Consider the following 18,031-nt stretch of genomic DNA (forward strand, 5'->3'; position numbering starts at 1 on the left):
TTGTGTTAAGTGTGTGACAGCTGGACTCTTGTGTTGAGTGTGCGACTGCTAGTCTCTTGTGTTGAGCGTGTGACAGCTCAGTGCTTGTGTTGAGCGTGTGACTGCTGGTCTCTTGTGTTGAGTGTATGACAGCTCAGTGCTTGTGTTGAGCGTGTGACTGCTGGTCTCTTGTGTTGAGCATGTGACAGCTCAGTGCTTGCGTTGAGCGTGTGACAGCTGGTCTGTTGTGTTGACTGTGTGACAGCTGGTTGCTTTTGTTGATCAGAAAACCTTTAGGAAGTGGATCCTCCCTGGAGGAAATGAGTCATTGTGAAGAACATGGAAGGGGGGGGGCATGAAAAAGCAAAGGAGAGATGAAATTAACCATAGAGTGGCGAGGACGCTGGAGAGTTGCAAGCCACCGGTGTTGCAGAACTAACAGAGGGGACCGTTTATACAGAGCAGGGCACACACATACACACACACACCTTCCAGCTTGAGATTGGACCAGGAGCTCACACACACGCTTGCTAAGGAGCACTGCGAACTGTCAGCCTCAACAGAAATAAAACAAACACAGCCACTGGACTGTGAACTTGAAATCTCCAAACCTCTCGTTTAAAATAGACCCTTTCTCTTAATGAGTCGTCTGCCTTTGGTGTTGGGTTGCTATACTGCAATGCCGGCTATTACCCCTAAAGAAGGAAGAGGAACTGAGACAGAAGTAACAATTAACCTGCAGCCATCCTAAAGAATGTGCAGACCGAGATGAGGAAGGACCTTCCTGGAGAAAGGCGGTACTGTGCAGTGGGGAAGGGGTCTTATTGGATAAGGAATTGATCGTGGACACATCTATAGAGTTGGATGTGAGAGGTTCACCTGAGAAAAAGCAGAGGAAGGCAGATGCTCAGAGGGAAGCGTGGATTCACATGGAAAGAAAACTAGTGTGGCCCACTAGGTTTCCACAGCACATTTGCACAGGGTAGTGCCTGGAGAGAAGCTAGGCACCCGTGGTTGAGCCATGGTTCCCACTCCGTCTTTACTGGCTGGCACTAGCATGGATTACCAGGGAACACTCAAGCCACGGACAGGTCGACTATCCCCCTGTGGAGTCAGCCTCTGGATTCAGACTGTGCACAGGGGCTGGTTGGCCAGGAGACTATAGTTGGGGCTGTTCTTCATAGGTTGGAGGAAATTATGAAACCTATATCAAAAGCTAAAGTGCCTACCACTTGATCCTGGGGGTACAGAGGAGAAGCTAGGGGGTGGCTAATACAGGTGGAGACCATAGGGTGGGAAGGATGAGTAGAGGGTGCACGTGGTGGGAGAGATACAGCTATAGATCCATCTTCCTTTCCTCCAGTGAGATGGTGCTCTGTGCTCAGCGGAGAGTCTGACCCCCTCGTCCTGTTCCCACTTCTGATGCGGGCCATCTAGGACTGAATTGCCAGCTTTCTCATGCCTGCTTAAGCACATGAGAGGAAGGATGCATCTCCTCCCAGCAGAGGGCGCACAACATCACAGAGAAATGGGAGAGAGCAGCGCTTTCTCCCCAGACATCTGCGCATGCATGATAAAGGCATCTTTGGGGTGAGAGGGAGACCCAAGCAAGAGGACCATCAGAACAGGAAAGCTAGGAAGATGGCTCAGTCACTAAGTGTTTGTTGTGTGAGCATGAGGGCTTGAGTTCAGTGCCCAGAACCCATGTAAAAAGCCTTGTGATTTTGGTGCTGAGGAGACAGAGACGGGAGATCCTGCAGGCTTACTGGCCAACCAGCAAACAGCATGATCAGTGGGTCCAGGACAATGGGAGATCCTGTCTCAAAGGGGGAGGAAACAAAGTAGATGACATCCTGAGGATTGTTACCTGAGGGTGACATCTGGCTTCTAGCACATGCGCAGAGAGAGAGAGAGAGAGAGACTGCATCTGAGTCCATGCTTAGAAAAAGTGTAAGAGGATAAGATTTCAAGTGCATTCAGAGCACATTCAAATGTATATTCATATATACATATGAATATATATATATAGTGTGTGTAGTGTGTGTGAGTGTGTGTGTGATCTAGGAATAAAGAAGATAAAACTAAAATCCTCAGTCCCCAGACAAGGTCATGACTGGAGGAATATATGGGACTATATAGACGTCTTCTCTGCCCTCCATCTCTTCCTCCTGAACAAGTCATGATGGCTGTGGGCCTGCATGAAACACGTGCTTGTTAGGACAAAGGTCATTTCTGTAACTTTAACACCAGTGGGGCTCAGGTGTCAGGGCTCTGTCATGTATTGTCTAGACATAACACTTCATAAGCCCTGGTGCGAGGTCTTCTCCAGTCTTCCACAGGTTCCTTTCACGAGCCCTCAGGCTAAGCAGCCGTGAGCAGAAGCTGGGCTTCTTCCAGCAGCAGCAGAGGCCTTGGCGCTCAGGACTCTCCTCATCTGTCACCCCTGTGGGCGCCAGCCCTACCCTGATGCCAGAGTTTGATCAAGTAACAAGGCATCTAGTATCTAGGTCACTTTGCCCTTTTCAAATGTTTGTTTTTGCAAAGGATTCTAATAGACGTTATTTTACTTACAGCCCAAGGTAAGTAAAATAAGGTAAGACACATTTCTGTCTCGGGCTAGCTAGCCACTTATGGAGGGAAAGCCTGGGTTACTTAATGCACAGAGCAAGTAAGAGGTATGTCTTCAATTGCCATCATCTACGCGCTCTTCTGAGATCCTGGATGGGAAGGTAGGGGTAAGAGGGTGGAGAGTACTAGGGAAACAGACTGTGCAGGCTGTCAGGCAGGAGGGAATGTGGGCAAGCCAGCTGTGCAAACTAAAGTGTGCAGGATGACCACAGTGAAAATTCGGAGACCGAAATGTGTTTTCTGCATCTCTTGTGGATCTATTCTAGCTTCTTATTTCCTTGCTATTGTCTACTTTGTTTATATTGCTATCACTCTCATAATTACTCATTTATAATAATGGCTTTCTGTCTAGGAAATCCAGTTTGCCTTGTTTCTCTTTTCTCCACATATTTTTGATTGAGTGGAGTGGCGTGTGCTTGTCATTTCAGCATTCAGGAAACAGAGGCAGAGGCAGAAGAATCATGGGTTCAAGGCCAGGCTGAGATACCTAAGGAAACGGTGTCTCCAAAAAGCACATATACTTGAGGTGTCAAGAAAGGGCTCAGTGGTTAAGAGTACTTGCTGCTCTTGCAAAGGATCCAGGTTCAGATCCCAGCACCTCCTGAATGGTGGCTCACGATCATCTGTAACTACAGTGCCAGGGCATCTGATACATTCTTCTGGCCTCCTTAGGTCTTTCTGCAGTATTAAGTTCTCCCTTGAAAGCACGTGTGTGTGTGTGTGTGTGTGTGTGTGTGTGTGTGTTTCCTGGTCCCAGGATTGCAGACTCAAAGCTGCTTCTAAGAAAACTGCCTTGACTCTCTGTGTTCCGTCTCCTTTCACTTCACCAGAACAATGCCTCTTCTTCATGACTTTTTGCAAAGATTAGCTCTGTTAATGAACACACAGCTCATAGCACCCAGTGTCATAATGGATGCTAGCTGTCAGCTGCGTGACTTTAACCAACAGATTGCTTGGAAACAATGGAGACCATCTCCAACTTCCCCTACATCTCCAATAGTCTTTGCGGTCATCCAAAACAAACCTTGGGTGATTATCAATCATTTCTTGGTATTTAGATTCTTAGAAGGGACACAGAGGACACTGTTTCTAGCAGTGTCCTGGTGTCCCTTTGCACTTCCCTGTCCCTCCCCCATACTCCATCCCTGGCTTGCCATTCACCAAAGGACTGGGAAAGCTGGAGACTGAGCAGGTGAGCCTACTTCCAGGTCCTGTACTGAGAGCCAGGTTTTCTACAAACACTCCTGCTCAGGAGCAAGATGGGGCCTGAACTCCATCACAGCCGATGGGAGAAGAGCCAGCTCCACCTCTCCTAAAAGAACGCGTGCTACAGAGCCTTGCCTGCGGATGGGGCCTTGGCTCGGAGCAGTGCAAGGCTTAACCACAAGGTCAAGGCGAGGCATGTCACAGACTTCCTAGCTCGCCCCTCATATTTTCTCCTGTCCTCTTTGAGCTTTTATGCATGTGTCTAGAACAGCTGTTCTCAACCAGTGAGTCACGACCCCATGGGGGTTGCGTATCAAATATTTACATTACAACTCATAACAGTAGCAGAATTACAGTCACGATGTAGCAACAAAATAATTTTATGGTTGGGGGGGCAGTCAGCCCAACATGAAGAACTGTATTAAAGGGTCACAGCATTAGGGAGATGGAGAACCACTAGTGTAGAGTGAAATCTACCAACAGGCACACAGTTGCCCGGACTTAACCATGCCACTAGTACCTGGTCCACCTCTAGACGCAGCCTCCTCCAGTATGCCTCTTGCCACGCAAGAGTGGCCCACAGTGGATGGGACACTCCCAGCCACAGCCTGGAGCACAGCTCAGTATCTGGATCACTTTCAGTCCCTGTCCAAGTAGATCCGCACCTCTTAGTGCCTGAAGGGCCCTCTGTGGGGCCTGTCCTGCACAGAGCAGTCTCCTGAGGGGTTGAGTGGAATGTGGACTTGTGAGCTAGAGCCCACAGGCCCTTCTTGGTGTGAGTGGAGTCTGGGAGATGACAGGATGGAGCTGGGCTCTTCATTATCCCCACACAGGTTCTTCATGTTGAAGAAGACTTTCTGCTCCCCTTTCTCACATTTGTTTGACTTACTTGGTCACATAGGCAGCCCCACACACTCGACACTGTGGCTCCCAGGAGAACCCAAGCCTTTCGTTCTGGAACTACCATCTCAATTAAAGACCCTTAACTACAGTCAATGTTGTGACTGGTTTTTGTAGTTCACTGTGTTTAAAGGATCCAAGTAGGTGCCTTGCTCTAAGTCACATGGGGCCTTGTTTTTCCTATTACTTTCCCATCTCTTTGCTTGTAATAATAACATTGTCTTTTTCCTTTTCCTTGATATTTTCTTGGAGGAAGGACCTCATTACGTTACCCAGTCTTGCCTCAGCCTTCTGAGTGTTTGACATTTACCCTAATGAACCATCAGGCTGGGCTTGTATAATTCTGAATTTTACCTCATATCCAGTTTAGATGATGATGATGGTATAAGATGCTATGGGGCCCAGGGGTAAACCAGCCCTATCATAGGACGGCCCAGAATGCCCAAAGCATGCTCCTTCTTCAGCCAGAGCCAATGCGACCTGAAGCAGGGAACTGAGAGCCCAGCATGCCTCTCACCCTTACCAGCATCCTCCGCCACGGGCTGAGGGTGGAAGCCTAGGTCTTGCTCTTGGTTTTGACATCGCCTTTACTGAGGTGTCAGGACACACAAGGCGGTCTTCTTTCCCATAAAAACATCGGAAGGAAGCCCAGCGCCTACCCGGAACACCCGCCTCAGCTCCTGTGGCCCCACCTGGATCCCAGGCTTGCATCTGGCGTGGCACTCCCGGAGGCTCAGGGCCTCCTCTCCAGGATGGGGTTTCAGACACTGATCCTCAGCCTCTGTGGCCCCGGATGTGGCATTGCCTGCGATGAGAACTCATCTGTCACCAGGGTTTCCATAGCAACCTGTGGCATGGGGGTAAGCACTCAGGAGCTGGTCCATGGCCTGAATCTAAGCCACGCCCTGAGCTTCCCCATGAGTAACTTCAGAGAGGAAGCCGACACACTGTAAGGGTCTCAATACAGACAAAGCCTCTGAAACAACCACATTCTGCTTTATTGGGTGTTCAGTGGTAATATAACACAGACTTCTTCTTAAGGAATAATAAACACGAGACTTGTATTTTACCATAATTATTTTGCCATTAAGACAGCGGTTACAAAAAAATAAAACAAAAAGTTTTTTTGAAAAAAAAAAAAAAAAACCGAAAGTACCTTCCTGGCTACACACATGATCAGCTTTAGCACTGAAAGGTCCCCCCCTCATGGGTCACAATCACAAGTTCAAGGGTTAAAAACCATCTAGCAGTAAATCCTACATTGATTTAGAGCATCAAGTCACTGCAGTTATTCAGTTCTGAGACACTGTGCTGACTTATCTTAGCATTTACATAGGACATTCATTGTACAGACACAGAAAGCGAGCCGACGGGCAAACATGCTTACACGGACTGCGGGAATCTTCAGGTTTGAAACTGTTTGGTTTGGTTTGGTTTTTAAGAAAATGATCTAAAAACAACCGACAGGGCCACGGCCCCGAACAAGAAACAGCAGGAAGACGGTGAGTATTGAAGAGCTGCAAGGGTTTCTCAGAACCCAAACAAACGAACAGAAAGGTGGTTTCCAACTTGTTCGAATTTCCTCTCTAAGTGCAGGTAAGAGGGGGGAAAAGCAAATATATTAAGTCAACCGATGTTTCAAAGTGCCATTTACCTTTAAAAACAACAAAAATGAACAACAAACCAAAACCCCAACCATTAATCTCAAAGGCAAAATGTGTGATCACTCAAAGCATCACTGTGTTCTGCGGCCCTGCTTTACACAGCAGACTGGATTCGTAAAGGGCCTGTGGACCTAACACTGCTCACACGGACCTGGAAACACATTTGGAAGGAAGTATAACAGAAGTCGGCAAATACAGAAAGAAGCCAGCTAATGAAAAGCTGTCACTATGACAGGAAGAGAGGAAGGGTGACCGACATGAGGTGACATGGTCTCTAAGTGGTGACAGGATCTCTAAGTGGGCCATGCATTCAATCTGTACAGTTTTCTTCCCATGAGATACTGTTTCCTAAGACAGGGTTTTTCCTCTTGTAAAACAGGCTTGAAGTCTAATTATTCCCCCCAAGATTTCCACCCTTAGAAGGGCTTCCCACATCATGTTAGACTTTTTGAAATAACTGGACAGAAAAAAGAAATGTTCCTCCTGCACAGACACACACACACACACACACACACACATGCACACACTGAGGAGACCTAGTGTTTGAGAATTCTCAGCTTTTCCTGGGAAAAACTGGGAAGGGATCCTCCACAGAGACACTGGCCCCAGCTTGGTTGGTTCCTCCACAGAGACACTGGCCCCAGCTTAATAGGGTCATATGAGTTTGAGAACTGGATTTACAGATTTGACCAGGACCTCCGTCACTTCTGCGGCCTAATTCTTCTTCATGTTTCCACACATGTGACCCTATTCTGGGCCCACACATGACAATATTGGTGTCATAATCCGGGTCACCCCTGTGTCTGGCAAGCCTCAAACTCAGACACCTCCTAGTGATGGGAACTGGATAGCACCAATCTTAACAGAAATCTGGACTGCACAAAACTATGGCCGTGGGTACAAAACTAGGTAGGGTCCTCCCAGGCTGTGCCTGCGGCCAAATCGCAATGCCCGGCTTTAAGGGCAGGCTGCAGGGTAAGGAGAACACTGTCGGGGAAACGCAAAGCAATCACAATCTCTCCGTGAGTGCAGGAGAAAAAGCCAGAACAGACAGAAGATGTGGGAAAAGAGTGAGGAGAACCCTCAAAAGGTCTAATCTGCCGCAAAATCTAGGTCAACGAAGAAAACCCGCCTCTTCACAACAGCTGACCCGGAAGAGTAAGGGATGGCGATGGAGATGCGTGGAGCTTCTCCAGAGGGGCAGCAGCAGCCTGCCAGCCTCGGATCTGCACTAAGGTTACATAATTGCATCATTACGATGTCCAGTTCAAGACCCGTGGATTAATATTGAATCAGGCTTTCAATTTAGTATTAAAAAAAAAAAAACTTCCCTTATCCCTCCCCATTCCATCCCTCCCCAGCCCCACAAAGAAAACCCCTTTTTAAAAAATATTTTAAAAGAAAAGAAGGCAGCTCAGGGCAATTCACTATATCTTCCCAGGACAGGAAGGTGCTAACCACACAGCCGAGGGTGTGGTGGGGCACCCTCACTGGGATCTGCTTGGTGGTGTGTGTCTGCGTGTGAGATGCAGCTCCGTGTGGGGTGGGTGGCTAGGCTTGGGTGTGGTGTTCACAACTGTGTAGGGACTTGGGTGAGCGAATTCAGAAACTCCAAGGGGAGACCGAGTGTGGGGGGCCCAAGAGGAAGCCCCAGGAACTGGCTGCCCACAGCAACTATCACAGGCTCTTTAAAATTAAAAAAAAAAAAATGGAAGGAAGGAAGGAAGTCTCAGAATGTCCTCAGGTGTCCCATCCCCCGTCCCCATGTGGCCTGCAGGCCTAGGGGCTTTAGCCCAGGCTGGTGATGTTGGCACGGCCACCAGGGGGCGCCACGATGCGCTGGGTGGTGCGGCGGGGAATGTTGTCGTCAATCTGAGCACCTAGGAAAAAGTTAAAACAAAGGTGAAATCAAATCAGACTCCTGAGGTCTGCTCAGGTACACTCCTGGGGGAAAAACTGAACCAAGCACACACAACCTTACCCCTTCTCCCAAACCTCACTAAAGGTTCAAACTACAGGAAGTAGAGTGGACCCCCATTCAGCAACAGGTCATACTTGGTGCAAGCGATATATTCTGGGGAAAGCAGTTAGATTCAAGGTCCTAGTGAGTATGGCTCTTCACTCAGGAGGAGTACGAACGGTCCGGGTCAAGAATACTGGATCTAGAGTTCCCAAACCCAAAATGCCCTAAACTCTAAAAGCACTGGAGAGTTGACATGATGTGACAGTGGAAAATTCCACACCTGACCTGCTAGGACAGACTGCAGTCAGACCTATACTAAAAATACTGTATGAAATCCCCTTCAAGACTTTGTCACATGTATATGAAACACAGATGCACTGTGTGTTTGTTTCATATATATATATGAAGGGGTGGGGTTCATGCACATAAGTGCAGTGCCTGAGGAGGCCAGCAGAGGGCGCTGGATCTCCTGGAGCTGGAGTTACAAGCGGTTGCGAGCCATCTGAGCAGGGTCGCTAGGAACAAACTTGGATCCCCCACAAGATCAGAGTTTACTCTTAACTGCTGAGCCATCTGCCCTGCCCACCACATGTTATGTTTGGATCTGGGTCTTAGTCACAAAATATTTCATTATCTACATGATACTTTTCTAATTTTAAAAATGCAAGCATTTCTTTCACAGAAAGGTCTGGCAACCTGCGCCATCTATGTAAATAACATGGCGATAGGCGTTGTGACGGATCTCATACTTTAGGGACAAAACTGTGGCTTAAGGCCTGTCTCCCAAACCAAAACACCTCGAAGAGTCCCGAAAGTGGGAAATTCCTCATCCGCCATGGGCACACAAGGTATGTTCTAAAACCCAGCAGATGTGGCAAGAAAAGGGAGTCTGTGTAATAAACTGTGCTGTTGACAGGCCACGGGACGTGGATGTCTGTCTAAGCTTTGGAAGCTGGGGGAACGGAAGGCCCCATCGTGGGCCAGAAGAAAGAGGGGAAGGAAGTTTCCAAGACAGAAAGTCTACTTTTCTGTCACTGAGAGGATTGTCACAGGTTTTACCCCTGCAGATGGTTCACACATGTCCAGTGGCTTTGCCGTGGGCAACTAAAGTGAGTTAACTCAGTGGATGTCACAGCAGGCCCACGGGGAGCCGGTGCTGAGACTCACCGCACAGGTGAGGGCTGAGGCACAGAAGGCCTGAGTGAGGCGGGCTGCAGAGATTCCAGGCTCCACACTCATCTGCCACAGTCCCTCTTTAACAATGGACGTGACAGACCAGAAACTGTCCCTTCGGTCTCAAAGGGGTCACGCACAGGGTGGGTATCTCAGCATCCCACAGCACAAAATCTGATCTGAAGATTCTGAAGCCCAGTTTGTCATTGACAGATTCACGTCTGGTGGCTGGAACACTCCCCATCAGGGAAAGAACGAGACGGTTGTTACCTTGCATTCTCTGCGAAGCCCCAGACTGGCTCTACAGAACCTACCCAGAACCACCCAGCCCTGGCCGTACCAGACAAACTGAATCCAGACTGGTGCAGGTTCCGAACAGGTGGGGCCTGCTGCTTGGCAGGGGACGTCTTAGCCGATGAGGCTGGAGTGACCGTCTTGGGTGTCACAGACACCTCGCACACAGGTCCGTCATACAGGCCACGAGGGACCCCTCTCAGCTCGGCCAGCTGAAACACACAATCACCCCACAATCCGTGTCTCACTCACAGAGGACATCTTCCCTGAACCCTCCCAGTGCGATGGAACAGCAGCTGAGACAGGCCAGGGATACCTGGAGATTAGGAGACAGACCAGGGATGCCTGGGGACTAGGCCCCCCTTACGGACAAGTACAATAGGCACAGATACTCAATCAGCCCCTGAAGTTCCAGGCCAAAGCCCTCCCTCCCAAAGTGGGTCCCCAACGGGTTACTCTGCTGGTTTCTTACAATTCTTTCCCACATGGTCACATCATCTTTGAACCCTCCAAGAAGTCCCTGATCATACTATGAAGAGGGTCTGAGGTCATTTTCAAGGTCAAACTGTCTGTCTCTCTAACCTCACTCTTCTTTTACTTCCCTTACAGCTCCACCCCTTCCCCACCTCAGTTCCCGAGCCCTAACCACGGGCTGATCACCACACCCTGAACACCCTGTGTTCACACACCCATCTTCCTAGTGTTCTTTGGCTCGGGGAAACTCTTATGTAAACTTCAAACCCCAAATGTATTCTTTCATAGCATCCTCATCCGTGATTCTGCAGCAGGGGTTCCCTCCTCTGGGTCCTTACCCCACTCTTATCATCAGAGCTGTGGTCATCCTTGTCTCCTCCACCAGCAGGTTCAGTTTCGGGATGAAAAGGTCAAGTTGTCTTTACCTTTCTGTCTCCCGTCTCAGTTTCTGACACACAGTACTTAGTGAATGCCTGCGGCATTAAACTCAATCCGAGATGTTTAAAAGTTAGCCAAGTCACTCACCCTGCTCCTTGCCTTGATGCGCTTGTACACGAAGTCAGGGAAGGGCTTCCGGGGGATGTAGCGTCCTGAGCCTTCGGTGACGTGGAGCGTGCCATCCTCCAAGACGATCTTGCCCTGGCTGATGACTACCAGGGGGGAGCCACGGCACTCCATGCCTTCAAAGATGTTGTACTCAAGAGCCTGGGGGTAGAGGAGGACGGCCACCATCAGAGCAAGCCCTGTCCCTGTCCCAGACTGAATCAGGCTGATGAAGCTTACTGGTACACCCCAGAGATGGAACCTGTCCCCATTAGCCACCCCGGGGACACTCACTTTCTGTCTATAATATGGACTCAGCTCACTTCCACCTCCAAATCTGAGAGAAAAACAAACATGTAATAACATGGACAGTGTGTGCATGTGTGTGTATGTGTGTGCTTGCATGCGTCTGTAAACGCTTTACAAATTAAATTATTCCAGCTGTGTCTTGTGGGCAGACCTGTGAACCAGATGGTCGGGATTCGGGGGCAGCAAGTTCACACACAAGTCGAGGCCCTGCCTGAGCGACAGTGTGTTCAATCAAGGTGGTTTTAACAGAGTGGAGATGTAGCTTAGTGGCAGAATGGACTTAGTGGTAGAACCCTTGGAATGCACAGGGCCCTGGGTTCAGTCCCCAGTACAATTTAAAAAGAAGGGAAAAGAGAAACAGAATGGGGAGGGAAGAAAAGGGCTCTTCATTAGCGGAGACCGTGTCCAACTCTCCTCAGCTCAGGCGGCCTTCCCAAGGCTCGCCTCTGAACAAGATCCAGCTGAGGCGGGTTTCCTACAGCCTTGACTGGATGACAAGCCTATAAGGAGCTTAAGATTCAATCACAGTCCTCAACAGTATAGACTGGTGGCATGTAAAAGACATGTAAAAGCCTGTGAGGATGGAGGTTTAGAGTCCTCAGTGACCCAAAGGTGTTTGGGGGCTCACGTCATTGAGAGTGAAAACCGGCAGTCTGGCGCCCCCTCCTGGGAAACGGGTGGGAGGCTTTCCTGGAGGGTTTAGAGTCCTCAATGACCCACACGTGTTTGGGGGCTCATGGCCTTGAGAGTGGAGACAGGCAGTCTGGCGCCCCCTCCTGGGAAACGGGTGGGAGGCTTTCCTGTGCGTTTGCCGGCGAAGCCCCGGAAAACAAGAGGCTTTGAGCTGAGAGCCATGTCCACAGTTCTCGGAGTTCTGGCTCAGCGCCGGCAGGAGGCCTACAGCTCTTTCCACACGGCTGTCCACGGGAACAAATGGCTGCAGCTGGAGGTTAGCATGTGTCACAGAGCAGATGTGCTTCTGGGAAAACTCAGGCCAAGAGAAAAAAACGCTAGCGGATCTGTGTTGAGGGCGGGGCCGCACCACCCATGTCAAAGGCCGCCTCTGCTTGTGCAGCGGCCGCAGAGTACAGAGAAAGGCCACAATGACATAGCAGCATGTGTCCCATGTGGCAAAGCCACACTGCTCTGTAGGGCCAGTGACGGCTCTCAGCACTGTGCAGAGGCTCCACAGAGAAACGTGGGGCGTTGCCGTAAACAAAAGTGGAGGGGCAGGGCTGCAGGCAAGAGGCTTTAAAGATGGATTCCATGATTCTGGGGGACACCATGGCTCACAGCGACCCCCTGGACAGGATGCTTGTCCCTGAAATCAGAGTTGGCTGTGCAGGCACAGTAGCCTAGGGGAAGCCAGATCCTCCGGGGGGTACGCTAGGTCCTGCGGTTTAGTACCACGGAAGTGCCACCCACGGCATTCTCAGCTCAAGACTGTCTGACCCACACAGGCAGTGAGATTTAAACCCCAAGCCAGCATGAGTGCCAGCTTCCAGTTCAGAACCTCAGGTGGGACCTTCTTCCCCACCCCCACCCTTAAGGGCGCAGCAGAAGCATGGTGGGCTTTTCCACACCACCTCCCCAAGGACTGACCTGCATCTTCTTGACCCCATACAAAGGTCATGCCGGTCCCAACTAGCGCCCTCATCTTGGGTGCTTTCCTGCATCGTGGCACAGAAACTAAAGATGTATTTCACCATGGGTATTTGTCTTGTGCATGGCGAAAGGTAGGCACTGGATAACAGTGGTCCGTGTCACTTAAACCCTGCTTTAGAACTTTTAGGCTTCCTCACACGCCACCCTCCCAAGGCTTAGATGACAACAAGGATGCAATAAAGGATCTTTGCGTGTAGAGCAAGGTGAGAGAATTCTGCCTCCTCTGACATGACTTTGGGGAGTGTGTGAGGGTTGTCTAAGATCAAGGTGACGTCTATCTCACTCCCATCACTTCCTAATTTGTGATTCATCTCCAGACAGACACAACCTTGGCCATGGACCCTTTTATCCAAGACCTGGCCATCCGCCAGGGAAGTGACCTTAGCTGCTTCTCTGCCACACCTAACCTATGAAAGGAGAAATTTCACAAAAGCCCCAGTCTCCTGTCCACGGCTGGCTGTCCTGCACTCAGTCTCCACACACACAGGTCCCTTGGTACCCGAACCATGAACAATGTACGCACTGGGGCTAGTGGCCTAGGAAGGAGCAGATGTGAAGGCTTCTGTAGCCATCCCCCCTTTAAAATACCGAGGGAAGCAGGACCACGACTCTACTAAGTCAATTGTTCTCATCCTTCCTGATGCTGCGACCCTTTAATACAGTTCTTCATGTTATGATGATCCCCAACCATAAAATTATTTTATTGCTACTTCATAACTGTAATTTTACTACTGTTATGAATCGTCATGTAAATATCTGTGTTTTCCAATGGTCTTAGCGAACCCTTGTGAAAGTGTCGTTTGATCCCCCCCAAAGGGGTTGAGACCCACAGGTTAAGAACCCACTGCTCTGAGTGATTTAAGCCTGGCATGGGACCCCAGACCTTCTGTCATCCTTTGAGATGGGAGGCTGTGCCACCACCAAGCGTGGGCATTTTTAACGTCAGAGGATTTTCCAAAAATTACAGAGCACATTGGAATCTTGGAAAATCTAATGGAGGCTTAGCAATAGCATTATGGATAAGTTAGATTTTCCACACTGAAGCCAGACCTGAAGTCTGTTGTTTGTGCTTCACCAGATGAGCAACGCCATCTGGCATGCTGAATGCCAGCCCCTGAAGCCGGAGCAGGCAATGAGGCATTCGGGAAGGGCCACATCTCTTCAAAAACATCAGGGCAAGGATACTGCCCTAAAGGTTCAGATAAAAGCGTCAGTCAGCAGCAACTGTCTTCCCGAACCTTCATGCCTCCCTGTTTTCTGCCTAAGCAGAGAGGTCCTGATGCCAACTATCTGCCCAGTCACATGTCTTTAATGGGCCTTGGCCATCCCTTTTATTCCCTCTGGAGAGGGCACTCCACTAAACAGGACAGCACTTTCTCCACCCCTCCCCGCCATGGCGCTGTGCACACAGTCTGGTGGGGGAAGGGTGCCAAAAAAATGAAGGCTTCTAACTCTGGCTCAACCGCAAGATCGCTATGTAACATTAGACCAGTCACTGAAGCTCTCTACACCTCTCGCTGATTTATCTCCCCACTTGGGATAATCACACCAGACCCTGTAGTGAGAGGGTCAAATGAAAAGAGCGGGCATGCGAAAATGATACACATGCGTACAAAAGGTTCACCCTCAGGACGTCACTGAGGATCTCAAGACGGGATGATACAAGTTAAAGCGGGCGTAGCACCAAGGCTAACGCGGAACCAGCAAGGCAAGACCAGCCATAAACATGCAGTCCAGCAGTCTGCCCATGAAGCACCCACTATCTCAGTACCCACAGGGGTCACAGAAGCTGGCACTGAGCCCAGCCAAACCCTTCAGCCCAAGAGAGAGGATTTAGACTGGCGGAAAGCCCAGACCTGTCTCAGAAATGCCTGGACCTGCCCTACGTCGTTACGGCACTTGGGGCCGACCATCCTTATGGTTTCAGACCCACGGAAAGGAGCAGCAGGGATTGTGCTCCCTGTGACACCTGCTGGTCACTTAGAACTCCACTCAGAGATCCGCTCCACTGATTAAAAACTCACTTCCTGCCAGGCGGTGGTGGCACACACCTTTAATCCCAGCACTCGGGAGGCAGAGGCAGGTGGATCTCTGTGAGTTCGAGGCCAGCCTGGTCTACAAAGCAAGTTCCGGGACAGGCTCCAAAGCTACAGAGAAACCAGTCTTAAAAGCAAAACAAAACAAAACAAAAAACAAACTCCCTTCCACACCTGACTCCAGATGGGACACAGTGACACAGCCCCTGCACCCAAGGCTAGGGGGATGCATGGAAGAGGGGACAGTGTAAGAGCCAGAGCACCAGAGGCACCGCTGTGAGACAGTATTTGCTGACAGAAAGATTGTAGCCATTACACAATAAGGTTGTCTGCCCTAGATCACACTGCTCTGCCGGATGGAGGAAAGGTTCCCAGAGAGCTACAGGCATTCAGGGACCGCTCAGACGGGGAGGGAGAGACATCCTTTCTTCAGGGATTAGCATCTGGGTAGTTACCCAAGTCTAAGCGGTTAGCTCGAAATGCACATGCACATGGACGACACTAACTAGACTCTGCATCACTGGGGTGTGTGTGTGTGTGCGCGTGTGTACACATAGTTAACTACAGAAGAGGGAGGCATGAGTTTGAGACAGCTCTGTGGCAAGACAACAGAACTAGTGTATCAAACTCTTAACAACAACAACAAAACTATACACACAAGCAGTTCCTGTAAGAAGGGGGAAAACAACTCATGTCAAGATCCAAGTGAGCTGGATTTTAGAGAATTATGGATTTGAGGTTTTCAGATTGGAGATGCCCAGCTACCAACATTCATGCAAACATCTGAGAACCTGAAAATTTCTGAAATCCAAATGCCTCTGATTCCAAGCATTGAGGGTAAGCGCTACTGAAACTCTATTATCTTTATCTGCCTTCTTGGGGAACAAGTTGAACAGAATCCCAACAAATGATGGCTCTAGGGTCTGGGGAGCTAGGTCAGAGGTTAAGAGCACTTGCTGTTATCGCAAGAGATCTAAAAGTTCAGTTCCCAGCACCCACACTGGGCGGTTCATTAGCACACTTAACTCCCAGTCCAGGGATCTATCTGGTGCCCTCTTCTGGCCTCTGCAGGCACTGCACATGGATAACTTGCAGACACTTTCAGAATACTGCAGCACCCCCCACCCCCAATGGTTCTCTACCCTTTGGCTATTTCTAAAGAGTTCATGTTAAAAATTTAAATAAGTAACTTCCATGCTCCTTTATAGCTCAGCATTGTAAGAACTGTCTCTTGCTCATATAGCTAAAGCTAAATAAAATATCAAGATGGGGGAGAAAATAAGATTTGAGTAATGAGCTGGCATAGAATACTTTATTTGCTTGGTGGGATTTATACACGTAGCCCCAGCAACAGGGAGGTTGAGATGGGAGGATAGTGAGTTTGAGGTCAGCGTAGTATATAGCATGAGACCCTGCCTCCAAAAACAGAAAGTAAAACACCCGTCCAAGGTCCTTCCCTTACACACTTGGTGTTCGGGATATTTAGCGCTATCCGAGGAACTGCTGGTATCCGATACCTCAAACTCTCAGAACACCCAGACTTCACTGAGCCCCTGGTTCTCAGGTGAAACATCAGGATGCTAAAGGCATATCCCTGAGCTCTGTGACCAAGAGTTTCCCCAATTTTTAGTTATTAAACTGTGACCCCGTGTCTGGATGATTTCTTCTATGAAAGGAGAGGTCAAAATTCCTTTAGGACAAGATGCATAGCTATCAATCAAACCTCAAGCCTGAGGAAAGGGGGACAGGAAAATGGAAGTGACCAGTGGCCACCTCAGGAGTGGACACTTAACTGCTCTCTAGCTAGGTCCCTTTCAGTAAGCCCACCACAAGAGGTACTACCCAAACCACAGCAATGGAATGGTGCCTGACTTTTAGAAGCTTTTGGGGTTCTAATGTCACTCTAGGAACCCTAAGCGTCGAAGGACAGAGGACATTGCTCTGAAACATGGCCAAGAGTTGCAGTCTCGTGGACCTCAATAAAGAAAGTGTTGGTCCAGCCCTGGGAAGACTAAAGTCACAGCACATCCTGGAGAAACTTCACTCCTAAGCAGCTGAGGTCCTGCTCAAATCCCTGGACTGGCCCTGTCTCTCGGTACCTGCAGCACACATGTCTACCCACGATGGGCAAGCCTTACACTGTTGTGCGTCTTGGCAGAGATGGTCTTCACACTGTCAGGGTCCCAGATGACCAAGTCCGCATCAGATCCCACTGCAATGCGACCTTTCCGGGGGTAAAGGTTGAAGACCTTGGCTGCATTGGTGCTGGTCACAGCCACAAACTGGTTCTCATCCATCTTCCCAGTAACCTGTGGGGCACAGGACACATGCATATGTGCACACATGCATGCAAATGCACACACACACACACACACACACACACACACACGGAGGGCAGAGGTCAGAAACATGTTCGGCAATAAAGAAACACATGTTGACAAGCAATGCACGCTGGGATTTCCCTTTCAACAAAGACAGATACAGGTCTGGGCTTCTAGTCAATGAGTCTCAGGCCAGCCTGGCTTTCTGCGATATATAGTAAGGGCTGATCATTTCCTGAAGTCCTTCCCTTCCAAACCTGCTCTAAACACTGGAGAACAAGGAAGAAAAAAATTTAAATGACCAAAAGGGCATATCAAAAAATTCATTCCACTCAGCAAAGAAATTAAATATCAAGCAAGAAAGATGCAATTTACTAAGTTAGTTGTGTATTGAGCTTCTGCTCTTGATACCCACTGAGGAGTGTCATATGCCATGCCAAGTGTCATAATCTTTGCAGGAGGAAGTTTAACAATATAATTTACAGTCTTTAACAGACTCCCTTTGGCCTGGTGATGTCACTTCTGGAAACTTCTCATAGTTAAAGATGTACCCAAGGCTATGTCTACATGGAGACTCATCTCAGTTTTAAAAAAAATAGAAACAACACCAATTTTGAGTCAAAGAATTATAGAAAATTGACTGTTTGGTGTCAGGAGAAAAAGAGACCCTTATCTACCATTAAAAATCAAGTTTTCCACTGGGTGTGGTGGCCACACCTTTCACCCCAGCACTAAAGAGGCAGAGGAAGGTGGATCTCTGAGGTGGAGGTCAGCCTGGTTCACATTGCTAGTTTCGGGCCAACTCAGGCCTCCCAGTGAGACCCTGTCTCAGGGAAACAAACAAGAAGATTAAAAGTATGCTTCCTGTATTTCATG

At 49.2% G+C, this 18,031-nt stretch overlaps 1 protein-coding gene across 3 annotated transcripts in view; it reads right to left on the reverse strand.

Annotated features, from left to right (window-relative positions):
- Positions 1-445: 445 nt before the first annotated feature.
- Positions 446-18,031, reverse strand: part of Dpysl2 (dihydropyrimidinase like 2) — a 108,473-nt gene continuing 90,887 nt past the window's right edge. For 2 of the 3 annotated variants that reach the window (XM_041664576.1, XM_041664586.1), the window contains exons 11-14: positions 16,973-17,143; positions 10,807-10,986; positions 9,854-10,019; positions 5,689-8,257 (exon numbers count right to left, since the gene is read on the reverse strand). In XM_041664576.1, the coding sequence (XP_041520510.1) occupies positions 8,166-8,257; positions 9,854-10,019; positions 10,807-10,986; positions 16,973-17,143 (609 nt within the window). In that variant the 3' untranslated portion in view covers positions 5,689-8,165. Of the gene's footprint in view, positions 468-5,688; positions 8,258-9,853; positions 10,020-10,806; positions 10,987-16,972; positions 17,144-18,031 lie in introns of those variants that run through there. The other variant, XR_005975635.1, reaches the window with a different exon arrangement.

Source organism: Microtus oregoni, unplaced genomic scaffold (genome assembly GCF_018167655.1).
Source record: "Microtus oregoni isolate MIOR12 unplaced genomic scaffold, Mior012 000001F_ref0000356, whole genome shotgun sequence".
Lineage (NCBI taxonomy): Eukaryota > Metazoa > Chordata > Mammalia > Rodentia > Cricetidae > Microtus > Microtus oregoni.